The sequence below is a fragment of the Nannospalax galili genome, unplaced genomic scaffold (genome assembly GCF_000622305.1).
Source record: "Nannospalax galili isolate Female #2095 unplaced genomic scaffold, S.galili_v1.0 scaffold735, whole genome shotgun sequence".
Classification (NCBI taxonomy): domain Eukaryota; kingdom Metazoa; phylum Chordata; class Mammalia; order Rodentia; family Spalacidae; genus Nannospalax; species Nannospalax galili.
Genome location: NW_008337053.1, coordinates 1,035,449 through 1,050,318, shown reverse-complemented (window position 1 = coordinate 1,050,318; position 14,870 = coordinate 1,035,449). Strand labels below are relative to the sequence as shown.

The 14,870-nt window shown below is 43.0% G+C and overlaps 1 protein-coding gene across 4 annotated transcripts in view; it reads right to left on the bottom strand.

The window, feature by feature from the left end:
• Positions 1 to 14,870, bottom strand: part of Galk2 (galactokinase 2) — a 152,409-nt gene that overhangs the window by 24,685 nt on the left and 112,854 nt on the right. For all 4 annotated transcript variants that reach the window (XM_008831791.2, XM_008831793.2, XM_008831794.2 and 1 more), the window contains one exon: positions 11,056 to 11,266. In XM_008831791.2, the coding sequence (XP_008830013.1) occupies positions 11,056 to 11,266 (211 nt within the window). The remainder of the gene's footprint in view (positions 1 to 11,055; positions 11,267 to 14,870) is intronic.

The window sequence follows — 14,870 nt, the reverse complement described above, 5'->3', positions numbered from 1 at the left end:
ATGTTTAATAGGCAGACTTTGAGGCCTATACTAATCTGGTCAGAGGGACTTAAAGGGACAATTTTTTGTTCCTTGCCCTCCAAGGTCAAACAAGTTCCAGGGGCTATGGAATATCTCTCAAAATGTCCTGTAACTTTGGTGAGTCACCTATCCTCTTGTTGAGGGAGGCCATGGAGATCCCAGAAGATGGACTTGAACCAGTGTCCAGTCTACAAAGAGGAGGGTCAACATAGAGGAATCATTTCCTCCATGCTTCCAAGCGAAGCCAACCATGGTCAAGCAGGACATTTGACTTATCTTCATATAGGCGGGACTGGTAAGAGAAAGGAGCCAGGGGCTCCTCCCGAGCCCATGTGACCCCTGAGGAACCAATCCTCAAATGACCTTAAGAGTAAAAGTAAATTGGTTTATGGGGGCCAATTATAGGGTCTTAAACACCCAAAAGGAAAGTATAACCAAAGATTAATGGTGTCAATATAATTTTTAAGCGTCCATGTATAGCTACTGTCAGCTCATGGAAACAGTGCCAGACAGGAAATACCTTCCTTTGAGTTGTTGACCAGGGTGGCCAAAAAGACTCACAGACAGTAACCTAGCATAGGACTGGGAAAATGAACAGCAGATCCCAATCTTATCTAAAGGACTATTGGCAACTGACTGCTGCTAGATGATGAACAGCTGATCTTCTTAAAACAAGGATCTCTAGATAGGCTGACTAGATTCAGCAGATGGACACACACTGGGGAATGGCTGGGGGTTCCAACAGCACAGTGGACAGTAACAGGGATGACAGAGTATATGGGCTCCAGTGGGGTCAGGGGAGGCAATGGGAGGGTGCCATTTGGGAAGTGGGTATATAGATGAATAAGATTGTTTGGGATGTTCTGTATGAAATACACACAGAAAAATCAACAAATTTAAAAAAGACGAAGCATGAGAAGAAAGAGAGCTGAAGGAAGAAAGGGAGGGAGGGAGAGAGGGAGGGAGAAAACATTACCAGTGAAATCTACCTGATGACTTTATATCCATACTCAGGTGCCAAGGTTCCAAGTGTAACCGACTGTGACTATAATAATCAGATACATAGAGATTAAAGACACATGTGCAAACATCTAAGTGTCAGTAGCATTAAAAATGTAGGAAACAGCATATTTTAAAATGAAATGGAGATCTTCTTTAAAGGGTAAAAACTTATTCAATTTTATGTCTTACAGGGTTTATACTGAGTTCAATATTGTATAACTGTATTAATTCAACTGTGAACCTAAAAATTTACAGCCACTTTTGAAAGAGATGTATCCTTGCTCTGGAAATTGTTACTGAGTATGTTAAAGTGGTAATGAAATGCTTCTTCTAATCATGTGGTTATTAAATAAAAATAAATAAAGGAGGAACTTATTTTGGTGATATCAAGGAGCTCACAAAGTCATTAGGACTCTACATACGTCTGCTCTCTGTCAGAATGTGAGGAAGCAGTAGTGGTCAGAAGGAAGGGGAGCAGGGGTGAGGAGGGATGTCATTCCACAACGGGATGTCTGGACGCCACTCTGCGCTTTGGGCACTTTATCAGCTGATCTGTACTAGTTAGACTCAAAGGCCCAGAGATAACTACAACCCAGCATGGCAGAAGCCTAGTGCCTTCGTTCACATGCATGCTTCAGTTTATCCAAGATTAAATCTGACCCTCTGCTTTCCATAAAGCAGGCAAGACCCTCCCGCTCATCCATTCCCTGCAGAGATGGCGAAGGTCTCAGCTTCTAGGGAGCACCTGCCACCTGTCTTACTCGTATGACTGAATTTCAAGCCTCCTTCACGTGTTTATTACATTATGATCTGTGAGTATCTTTTGTGGGATCAAGCCTATGGTCTCATACAGAATTGGCAAGTGTTCTATCAACCAGCTCTATTTGAGATGCGTTATGCTGTTCTTAAATGACATTTCCAGAGTGGAGTGCGGTGGTCCTGGGAATAGGTATGAGGCCATAGAAGAGAGAGCTGGCCCTTCTCAGTGTGACAAGTTTCTCCATGTAGTCTATCACCATACCACATAAAGCATTAGGATTTACAAGAGAATGTAAAATGTTTTTCAGCGGATAAGCTGGCAGGCAGTAAACACTGTGGAAATTACCCTTAGTCTAGATGAAGACAACATCTCAGGATAATTAAGCAAAGTAAAATAAATGAACATGCTGATCTGAGAGAACTGGCAATCTAATTTATTGTACAAGTATATGATTAATTTTTCTAAGACTCTCATATCCCCACATACTTTTCCACTGTTTGGGTGAATGGCCATGAAGCTGTGTGCTGCTGGCCAGTTGCCCTGTAAAATGGGATGCTCCAATGGGCTAAACCAATAGCTTGTTACCAAGAACAGCAATTCAGAGGGAGATGGAGAAAACCACTTCACAGTGCTCTCCAGGCCCCTCTCTTTCCCTGTGAGGAAAAGCTAAAATCCCCATTCTGAGGTTTGGACTTTGCACCATTGAAGTATTATAATGGAAAAAGCTATATAATCCTCATTGAAGTTGAACATGGTTTCAAATTTATTTTCCTATATTTTTCATAAATGTGAAGTTTATGAAATGGTCAAACCCACACAAAATGGACTGTTTTCGGCCACATTAGTACTCCATTCCCATGTGGCAAAGACTAAATCAAATTAGTATTTTACATTTAAAGGGGAAAATATTTAACTACCTGCTTTTAAAAACAAAACCACAATGAAAACAGTACATATATACCTCAAGAAAAACCACATGAATCCATGGAAAACTACATTCCAAGAGGCATTTGTGAATATTTTAAAACCCGCAGCATAATGCCATCTGTCCATGGAGGGGACAGCATCCATGTTTAGAGCTTCTTTTTCAGGTTTCCAAGAACCAAGAGACAGTCCTGTCTATTCAAAATAAGGTTTCCTCCTCTGCTTTCAGCTGTGGTGTGTCATCCTCTCCTGAGTGTGATGCTCTAGCAATGCAGACCCGGTAATGCGAGCAGACAGGGCCCACCTCTCCCCCACTTCCCACTGTCCATTCCACCTTCGCACTCTGGACGCTCACCACCCATGTCTGAACCATCGTACCACCTTCCAAACACTCTGCCTCTTACCTCTAATCAGCCTACACTCAGCTACCAAAATAAATGTCCCAAATCCCCATTTTGATTGTGACCTTTCTGAATATTTCATTCCATGAAATCCTAGCATGTTTTTTATTCTCTGAAATGAAGGTCCTTCAGTAACTCAGGCCTCTGCTACTTCTTATGGAGTCTGTGCCACCTCCCCCATCCCACTTGAAGCATTCCAAAGAGGAGGCCCAGTACCTGCGTCCCGCACACTCATTCTACACTACTTGCACCTCGTACAGGACCAGCCCAGAAGCCATCCTGTCACGAAGCTCTCCAAGAGCACTGCATCAGAGGTGTCGGTCCCCCCACCTCAGCTCAGCCCTGTAATAGTTGTGTTTCTTTCTAGTTACAGCCATCATGCTGCTCTAGGAGAGCGGGGACTGAGCCGTCTTTGCCTGTAGAAGCCGCAGAATCTAAAAGAAAGTCTCGAATCCAGCATGTTCTCAACAAATGGCACCTTGCTCCTAACTCAGCTGAAACTGCCCCTTGGATGGACTGCATTTGTAATGTTCTTGTTCTTTTCTTAGAAAAAGTGCCGCCCAACTCATTTCCTAGAATTTCCCTACAATTTAGTTCTTGGAAAAGTGAGAGACACCAGTTAAATAGGAGCTGGTGAATGCGGAGCCAGAAGGACCAGGGGCACACTGCTACATAAAAGGGAAGGGGTTTCCGCCCTAGCTTTCTTCTATTAATTCACTTACAGGAAGGACAGGTAAGAGAGCAAAAACGAATGGGAGAGAGGCAAAGAGAACAGTGCTTATCTGAGAAGTAAGTAGTATCCTTCTACGGGGACACTCCAGCCATTGTTTTACTATCGTCTTCCCACAGACTCTTCAATTAAATGAGGGTAAGGATTATGCTGCACAATTGCTGATGCATAGGACTTAGCACAATGCTTAAATCACTGTCCCTCAATCAAACATTTGCCAAAGAATAAAAATATATTTCTGCTTATTAATTCATTTATTCTCCAATATATTTTTTTAGAAGCACTTGTTAAATAGATTATAATGACAGTTACAGCAGTGTGAAGCCAATGTGATACACGCAGACCCCATTAGAGTACACAGGGGCAGACTAGGACGAGCTGGGCACTGGGTACAGGGCACAGGGAGTGACAGTGCTATCCACGTGCTCCAAGAGGCTTCCTCTGAATTTCCCCATGGCAATTCTGAAAGAGAATACTTCAGGGTGCACAGAATATGTTCCAAGGCACATGCTATACTATACTTGAACTTTCCACTTTCCAAATTACGGGGAAGGATTAGGAGGATAAAATGGTTCACGAACATCTAATGAGGTGCCCCTATTATTAAGGTGTTTATAATGTAACTGAGGATGCTGTCCCTTTACAGCAAGGCTGGAGGTAAGTAGACACGGTGTCAGCTGGTTTGTTATATGTGCTTTCCACCAGCAAACTGTTACTTATCTGCTGGCCTCAGGAACCAGTACCACACACACCCTTAGCTTGTGGGATGAACACTGGCCTATGGACTTGTCATGTAGGCATTGACCAGTAAGCACACGGCACTGGTGTGACTCCTGGACTCTTCCTGCAGAAACTGAAAATATGAAGATGCTATGCCTTTAAAATACTACCTAATAAGATATGTTCACATTTCTCTTTCCTTCCTTAAACATCTGAAGAGAGGTAAACCAAGGAGTTAGGAGTCCATTAAACACATCAGAAAGATGAAGAGTAAACGCCAAGAAAGAAATATCACTGTCAGGGGATCTAGATAGCAGGTCAACCCCCTTTTCCCTAGAAAATAAAGTAGAAATCTTTTCTCCTGGAACAAGCCTGTCCTTTGTGGCCAGACAGCGGAGTAGAAAATGAAAGCCAAGGGCAGAAGGAGAAACAGAGAAAGCAACAAGGACTAAAGGAGTACGAATGTCCCCCAGACCTGACCTGCTAATGACTGAAAGCATGGTATCTTCTACAGACAGCAAAGGAGGTGTTATTTTATTTGTTCTTTTATATTTGTTTCTGTGATGGTTAGTTTTAATTGTCAGCTTGGTATAACCTAGAATTACCTGGGAAGACAGTCCCAAGGAGAGACTATCTGTGTTTTTGTTGGCCTGTGGGCATGTCTATGGGCGAGTGTCTTAGCTATGGTAATTGCTATGGGGAGACCCAGGGCACTGTTCCCTAGGGAGAAGGTCCTGACCTGCACTATCAAGCAAACAATGAGCATGTATGCTTTCATTTCTCTCTGCTGTTGACTGTGGATGTGATGTGACTAGCTGTTTGAAGTTCCTGCCTTGACTTCCCCACAATGATGGACTGCACCCTGGAATTGTCCCTTTTTGTCTGTGTATTTTATCACAGCAACAGAAGTGAAGCTAGAACAATTTCATAACAATATATCCATTTATTTCATCTTGTGAAAGTGAAAACAGCACACAAAGCCAAAGGGCCCTTAACCTTGACCTTATTAGAAATCCACTGCAGAGATTCTAAGGACTGTGGTTCAACCAACATCTGCAACCTCCAGAGGGTCTATAATGTCCTTTAATGTTTCTACTACCTTTCTATGGAAAATTTTTCTTCCAAAGTTCTTACAAGGACAACAGAGCCATGCATGATGTCTCACAGCTAATCCCAGCACTTAGGAGGCTGAGATAAGGAGGACTGCTTATTGCTTATTGCCTCGGTTTGAGGCCAGCCTGGGCTATTGAGGGAGATTCTGTCTCAATGAAATAGGAAACAAACAGAAACAAACAATAAAAAGCAACTGAATTTGAGACAATATCATTTAAGACTATTTCCTTAGTAACTGAGAACAGTTAACTGGGACTTGAATTACTGAATTCATGCTTTTAACACCAAAAAAAAAGATCTTTACACTCTCTGTTATATAAAAATAAACTGCTCCTCTTGGACTTTATTAACAGTGACCATCCATGAGCACGGCATTCCCATCCACTGAAATCCCACAGCATCTCTCATGCTCTTCCACAACATAGCAGTTTGTGCACAGTGTAGTCTCGGCAAAGTAAGAGCGATGTCAGAAAGGGTGTGGGATTAGGTCAGAGGCTAGGGTTGGGCACACCGTGCCTGAGAAAGGGTGGGAAATTAAGTCAGACTAGGACAGAGCTCACACTGCCTGTTATCTTGACAGGTCACGTAACTATTTCACCTTAGTTTTTCTCATCTGTGAAATGAGGATTGCCATGTGCCCCAAGGTTATTGCAAGATTTCATATGTATGAGAAGATAAATCATCAAGTAAATGCCAAGTTTCCTTGTGGAGCTTTCAGTTGTGTTGCTACTGTCATTCACTCAATATCAACTCTGGATATCCTCCTAAAGAGCAGTCTGTGCCAGGGCCCTGTATGTGATGGAAAGTCATGCTTACTGCTCAGGACCAGGAACCAAAGAAACCAGCAACTGGCCCATACTTCATCAGTTTATGTGTCTGGTTCAGCACAGTGCAGCCACACAACCCAGGCATCCCAACCCAGAGCACAGCCTAGTTGCTCCTAACAAATTCTTCCTTTTATAAACTGGCATACAAACGAACTGGCCCATTCTTACCTCAGAGCTTATTTTCTCTGTGGATTTCTGTCTCCTAATGAGTGTCACTGACGATCCCCTATGCTTAGTACATGTGCCTATTGCTCCCAGTCCTGACCACAGCTTCATCTCTTCCTCTTGCACAATGCCAGGTCAGCCTGGTTTCTGAGCCATGAAATCGCATACCTAAACAATTCCTAGTGTAGGTAATGCCTAGCAAACAGTCCTTAAACTATTCCTAGTCAGCTCTTAGGGATGGTTTGCAGCCATTCTAAACACCTAAAGGGTTTGGGGATTTTCCTTAGAGTGTGTGTTTAATTTTAATGGCCTCTAAGCATTTCTAAATCTAATTGCTAAGAATCTGGGAAAAGAAAAGAAGGATTGCGTGTGGGCCTTTGGGCGTCTGGCCAGTTTAGCAGAAGCTGCAAGCCACAGTTGATGGTAAGCACCACTCTTCACTGTCACCCCGAGGTCAACACTGCAAAGCTCACACTCATATCCAGGTGAAAAAAGTAAATTTGGCAAAATCTAAGCATGGCGAGTCTCTATGTGCCTAAATGGCATGTGTTTCCATGACGGGAAAATTAGTTCAAGTCAAAACTAGGTATGTCAAAGTATAAGCCCCTCTAGTACAGGTTGTGACCCCTCAAGAGCCCTCCACTAGGAGCAGTTATCACCCTTGCCTCCAATAATATAATCTAAGGACAGTGGCCTCAACGAGAGCCATATCTTCTAAATGTTTAAGGAAAACATTTGCTTAAGGTCTTAGACCAAACAAAGCAAAAGCTCAGAAGGATAAGCCAAATAGATAAAAAGATTTGGGCCCTCAAAATTCACCTAGAAAGTGTGGTTGGCTAGATGGCTAGATTTAGAAAGTAAATTAAATAATATCAATCAAGATGACTTTACAATCCACATGTTAATCTATGTTTCTAGTTTTTAAAAAGCTATTCAGGAAATAAAGGAGAAACACTTTGAGGATGACCAGAGTGCAAATGGATTCATACATCTACTATAGATTAATAGATATAATCAAAACATCAGTAATTATAGGAAGGCATGCACAGAGGCGGTGGAGCAATTATTTTGGATAAAGAGGTAAAATGAAGCATGGATCATTTGTACAAAAACATTATTCTTTGGGGGAAAATATTAAATATGATTAATTATTTTCTTTGTATTTTCCAAGAAATTCTGCGAAATTACCTTATTCCATAAAAATGCTAAAAGAAGGAGGGAGGATAGGCAGGTAGATGTAGAAAAAAAAAGAACATAAATTCAGAGAAAGAGATGGTTGTGAGTTGAGATGTTGAGGGATGATGTGAACAACACTGAACTTTTCATAGAGGTCAGTATGTCATTTCAGAAAAAGGAGATCAGTAAGTAACAGTGTTGTTTAGGATTATAAACCCAGAGGCAAGACCTGGTTTCTGAGAAGCAAGACATGGGCTAGCCCAGGCAACCCTGTCCTCATGTCTATTACAGGCTCAGAGGGCACATGGAACAGAACAAAGGTTACAGTGGGATGAAGCAGTGCACTGAGGTAACCAGGGACTGGTGAGCCTCCACTGACTCAGCGTTCTCCACACTGGAGCCTCCCTCTCCCTCCAACAGTAACTCCCAGAACTCACTGTTTCATCTAGATCTTTACCTATTCTGTCTTTTTTAGGTACCAGAAAAATGACAGAAAGAAATGAATCTGCCCCTTGACCCCCCCCCATCACTTCCCACACTTGATTTATCCCTTAACTTTCCAAGCTGTCTATACTGACATTATTTCCCATCCATTTTTTTTTTTCTCTCCCTCCCTTCCTTCCTTGGCATAAGAGGTCCCTCCATCTAAGTTCTCCTTTGTGGTCTTGAGGGTCTAGTCCTCACTAATGCTCTGGCTGTTCAGTGTAGAGCAGTGGCATGGTTTCCAAATAGGTATCCCCTCCAGCAGTCCTATTAGCCCTTCACTGCACATGTGCCTCCTTACAGTGACCTCCAGTGATCTGGCCCTGGGGCTTCCTTGTCTCCATTCAGCCTCTACCTTGGAATGGTTTAGCACCCACTCAGTCTGGGAAGCACACAGCTTTCCCTCAGGATCCAGCTCATAGACTCTCTCTATGAAGCCCTAGCTGACCTGGACTCCGTATTCAGGTTGCTTCATCTCACTGTAGCCTTTGTCTGATCTGTCCCATGTGCCCTCTGAGCCTGTAATAGACATGAGGACAGGGTTGCCTGGGCTAGCCCATGCCCTTGCTTCTCAGAAACCAGGTCTTGCCTCTGGGTTTGTAATCCTAAATAACACTGTTTTGTTTATTAGAAGATCCTTTTTTCTGACATTAGATCATCCCAGGCTGGCCCTGATCTTGCAGAGATTGGCCTGCCTCTGCCTCCCGAGAGCTGGGATTAAAGGGCTTGTTATGCTTCTTTTCATGGCAAAATGGAGGAAAATTCAGCCAGACTTCTCTTGCAAAGTGCCAGATAGGAAGTGTTTTAGATTTGGTGGGTTATTCAGTCTCTGCTACTGTAGAACCAAAGCAACCATAGCAAATACACAGCTGTGATCTACTGAAAACTGATTTTACAAACGTAGGTAGCAGGCTTCACTTGGCCAGCAGTCCACAATGTGCCCACCCCAGTGATTCTAGAGATTGAATCAATGTTCAAACTAAAAAGGATATAATATTGTTAGAAATCAAAACTCGGGCCTTGCTCTCAAATTATCCCCTTATTCTGCCCCAAAGATGTTATTAGTTACAGCCTTAAGATACTCCTTTAGAGCCACTATAATCCCAGCTCTGGAAGGCAAGTGGATCCCAAATTTAAGGCTGGCTTGAACTAAATAGTCAGGTCAAGGCCAGTCTGGGAACTTGGTGAGATCATGTCTCAAAAAGTAAAAAGAAGCCAGGCGTGGTGGCGCATGCCTTTAATCCCAGCATTTGGGAGGCAGAGGCAGGTGGATCTTTGTGAGTTTGAGGCCAGCCTGATCTACATAGTGAATTCGAGGACAGCTGGGGCTACAGGGAGACCCTGTCTCAAAATGACCAAAAAAAAAAAAAAAAGTAAAAATACTGGGCTGTAGCTCAGTTACACAGCACTTCTTTAAGCATTCATGAAACCCTGGGTTTTCAATCCCCAGTAATGTAAAACAAAACAAACAAACAACAACAACAAACAAATCAGAAATCCATAGCAGGTGATTAATGACCAGTTATATAAATGAACTGAATGGCAGCATAGACCTGGGGCTCTGAGGTTGATCTTTGCGCCAAGCTCCCACCTCCCTAACTCTAAGGAAAATTAAATCTTAATTAGATGTCCTAGCCCCTAACCTTTCACAAATGGAAAATCTTTGCTTCTAATAGAAACAGCTGTACCAAGATTCCATAGTGGGCCTCCAACACACACCCATCTTCATTGTTTCTGAGATCATTAGTATGAAAACAGCCTTATTTGAAGGCAACAGGCAAATAGAAACACGTTTCTTCACTAAAGCAGGCTGCTGATTTCAACAGAAGCAGTGGAGATTTTCTGGAGTTCTGGAGTATTAGCAGTTGTGAGTAATGCTCCAATCTAGATCTATAAATGATATAAGAGCCAGAAAGTGGATAGGAAAAAATTAGGTTGAAAAGTAGGGCTTAAAAGCTGAAAGCCTCGGGGCTGGAGAGATGGCTCAGCGGTTAAGAGCACTGACTACTCTTGCAGAGGATCTGGGTTCGATTCCCAGCACCCATGTGGCAGCTACGAGCCGTCCTTAACTCCAGTTCCAGGGGAATCTGAAGCCCTCTTTTGACCTCCGCAGCCCTGCACAACATGGGTACACGAGCCGTCCTTAACTCCAGTTCCAGGGGAATCTGAAGCCCTCTTTTGACCTCCACAGCCCTGCACGACATGGGTGCATGCACTCACATGCAGGCAGTACACTCATACACATAAAATAAAAATAATAAATTAAAAAAAAACCTGAAACCCTCCTGAAGGCAGAAGTCATGCCTTACCTTTGTGACACACAACACCTGTGTCCACACACACTTAACTCCAGTTCCAGGGGAATCTGAAGCCCTCTTTTGACCTCCACAGCCCTGCACGACATGGGTGCATGCACTCACATGCAGGCAGTACACTCATACACATAAAATAAAAATAATAAATTAAAAAAAAACCTGAAACCCTCCTGAAGGCAGAAGTCATGCCTTACCTTTGTGACACACAACACCTGTGTCCACACACAAGCAATGTTTGTTGATGAATGAATAGGTGAATTTCTGAAGCTAACAATGTAGATAATTCAGTTTGCCAAAACACATATATTCTCCAAATTCTCTAGAGTGTTATTTTAATCAGTAGTATACATGGGGAAGCTTGGAAACCTTCCATCCAAACGTGGGAATGGGTCATGCCTTCCTTTCTCCAAAGACTCACCATCTTGAGTGTTCGAACTAAGAATTTGGGTTCGGAGTTCCTCCAGGCTAATTCCCAGACACCTGCAGATCTCCTCAGGGCTGTAGGGTTCCGCATGAAGTGCATTCTCTGTGACCAACAGCATTTCTTCCAGACTAATCCCCAGCTTGGTCTGTACTTCCTCTAGCCTCAGAACTTTGTCCCATTGTAAGCCTTTGTATTTCGCCAGGAGCTGCAGGTTCAAACGAAGGCAGAGGTCAATTTTCACATGAGAATTTGATATTCTGATGCACTGTTTTAATTAGTCACATTCAACTTTCAGTTTGAATTTTTTTCATTCAGTCTATCCAAATTTCCCACCATTGCTTGGAAATACATTATGGGTTCAGATGTTTGGAATTAAGTATGCCTATGTGACAGTCACTGATCTTAACACACACATCCACATGCATGTAGGAGTCTCCCACCCCATACACATACCCTGACACCACCACCACATACACACCATGACACATCATTCCTCCCCACCTTTATTTACCTATTTTTTGGTCTGTCACCACTTTCCTTCAGATCTAACTTTTTGAGCACTTTCATTCTTTTATCTCTACTCAGCTCATCCATACTCCTCTGTATAAAGTCTAGGGAAAACCATTCAGCTCTCGCTGGACTTAGGTCCTGAGATGGAACCTGAAGACCTGATTCCATTACAGCACTTCCTGTTTACTACATGCTTCTTTGAAAATGGCTAATGAGTTCAAGTATCTAGGTGTTTGGAGTCGTGTCCCAGATTGTAAATGAAAACCTCATTGGTGACCTTATGAGAATTTCCTTCTTTAGGTCCCTGGTACTAGTAGATCTGTACATTCCCCCACTCTCAAGAAAAAGAACTTGGGGCTGTCAAGATGGCTCAGTGGGGCAAAGTGCCTGCTGCCTAGTCAGAGGATCTGAGTTCAATCCCTAGGACCCAGATTGTGGAAGGAGAGAACTCTCACAAATTGTCTCCTGATCCGCTCCATATACACACACTATAAAGTATAATTTTTAAAAAGAAAAAAGAGCTTAGCGTTCAGTTGCATCTTGAAGCAGGCCCACAGTTTGATGGAAGGGACAGGAATAAGCTAAATCTTTCTAACCAGATCCAATCATGGGAGTTGGTCCCAACCCAGAATACGTATCTCTCATTTTCCCTAAGCTACTGACAGCCCTTCTTCATAGCAGATGACAATCAAAATGATGAAGGTTCTTCTCTCTCTGAGATCTAAACAATTCACTACTTGGGTGTGAAGACAGCAGGTGCAAAAAGAAACGAGTAAAAGTAAATGAAATGTGTCTCTGATTTGCTCTTCCGTTTGGTTGACTGGATTTTCTTTCTTTTGGACAGGATGCAGAATTTAACAAAAGATGATTGTAGTTTGGCTAGGATGGCTCATGGCTCAAAAATGTTACTATCAGAAGTTCTCATATTCATTAATCATCTTTTTTTCTAAAACCCTAGCTCATACATTTGAAAGGAGTAATTTTCAAGGAGAAATGGGAAAAGAGACAATAGAATTATATTTTCTGTTCAATTATTTCATAGAACATGGTATCATTTTTTTCAGTGTTTGCTTTTTTTCCTCTTTTTATTACTTTTATTGCATTTGTTCTTTGACAATTAGTACATGTGTAAAGTGCATTCTGATTACTGTACCCCTCACCCTCTCTAATCTCCTGCCCATTCCTCCCCCCCCTTCCCACATCATGTCTTTGTTGGATTGAGTTTGAGACCCACTGAACTGAACCAGGATGGTCTGTGTAACCACAGGTCTGGAACTAGCCACCGGACACTGGTGGGCTCCTCAGAGGGTTCACAACTGAGGACAGTGACTGTCCCTCTCCCAGAATCCATCAGTACTGTAAGTCCGGTCAAAAACCCTGGCTGCTCAGTAGAGAAGGGTAGGGCCCCAGGAGCCTCTCCCAGTGTTGTGCAGAACCACTGCAGACAGCCACAGCTGAGAGGCTGACAACACTGGCTGTGCTGTGCCCAGAAGGAGGCTCGTCTCTTCATCTTCCAGTTCTTGCATTCCTTCTATTCTGACTTCCTAAATGATCCCTGAGTCTTAGAGGTAGTGGATAAATGTCCTAACTAGGCCCAAGCATTCAGCATCACTTGCGCACCTTGGGCAGCCATGAGTCTCTGCATTCATTGTTATCCATGGCAAAGAGAAGCTTCTCTGTTTAAGGCTGGGAGAAGCATTTGTCCATGGGTATGAACATAAATATTTAGAATGTAGCTTTGCACCATGACAAGTAAGCTAAACAAGTAACAGTAAGTTTAGCCCTAGGCCCAAGACGTTCTCGGACATGGGTTTTTGACAGGATATATAAGTTTAAACTCCCTCTCGTGGAGCAGGCTGTATATCCAATCAGGGAACAGTTGGCTACCCCATAACAGTCATGCCACTATTGCACCAGTGGGCACACCTTTTAAAAAAAATATTTTAAATAATTCTTTGAGAATTTAATACAATGTATTTTAATCATAGTTATCCCTAATTCCTCCTTTTAACTCCTCCCAGATTCACCTCCCCATCCCAACCCCTCCCAACTCTGTGTCCTTGTTTTTTTAATAATCACCAACTCCAATTTTTGCTGTCCATATGCTCCTGGGTATGGAGTGACCCACTGGAGAGAGGCTGACCTACCAGGAGCCATACCTTTAAAGAAAACTGACTCTTCCTCTCTCAGAATCCATTAACTGTCCATAGCTTCTGGGTTGGGGAGGTACTCATGAACCCCTCTGCCCCTCCATGCTCTAATGTTAAATGTGTGATTTTGTACAGGTCTTCTGCAGGCAAGCACAGCTGCAGTGAGTTCATGAGCACAGTGGTCCTGTCATGTCCAGAAGACGCTGTTTCACTAGTCTTTTCTGACTTCTGGCTCTTACAGTCTGTCTGCCATCTCTTCCATGATCATTGCTGAGCCTTGTCAGGGGGTGTGATATAGATGTCCCATTTGTGGCTGAGCACTACAGTGACATTTTCTGTACTTTGATCAGTTGTGAGTTTCTACATTAATCACCATACACTGCATAAAGAAACTTCTTTGGTAAGGTCTGAGGGCTGTACTGATCTATGGACAGAAAGATAAGAATTTAGAGGGAAGTTTGATACTATGTCCATTTAGCAAGATAATAGTAGTAGGTCCACCCCGGGGCCTGTAAGCTCGGGTTCTTGGCCAGATTTGTAGTAACAGACAATGTTTCCTCCTATGAAGTGGACTTAAGTCCAATCAGAAAGCAGTTGGTTGCCTTCATTATATTCATGCCACTATTGCAACCATGGGCATATCTTGCCAGGCTGGTTGTTACTGTAGCTTGCAGGGTTCACTGCGAACTTGGGAAGTTTGATACTATGTCCATTTAGCAAGATAATAGTAGTAGGTCCACCCCAGGGCCTGTAAGCTCGGGTTCTTGGCCAGATTTGTAGTAACAGACATGTTTCCTCCTATGAAGTGGACTTAAGTCCAATCAGAAAGCAGTTGGTTACCTTCATTATATTCATGCCACTATTGCAACCATGGGCATATCTTGCCAGGCTGGTTGTTACTGTAGCTTGCAGGGTTCACTGCTGGGTAAGACTGTTGATGACTTTCCCCCCCAACAGCCTTCATAGCACCTTTCTAGTACTATGAGAGCTAGCCAGCAGGAAAGAAACCACCTGGTCAGTACCAACTTGAACACACCCAGCTTTTTTATGTGGATTCTGGGGATTAAACTCAGATCCTCATTCTTGTGCTGAAAGCACTTTACCAGCCGAACCATCTTTCCTAGCCCCCCTTGCTAGTAACTTTTGAAG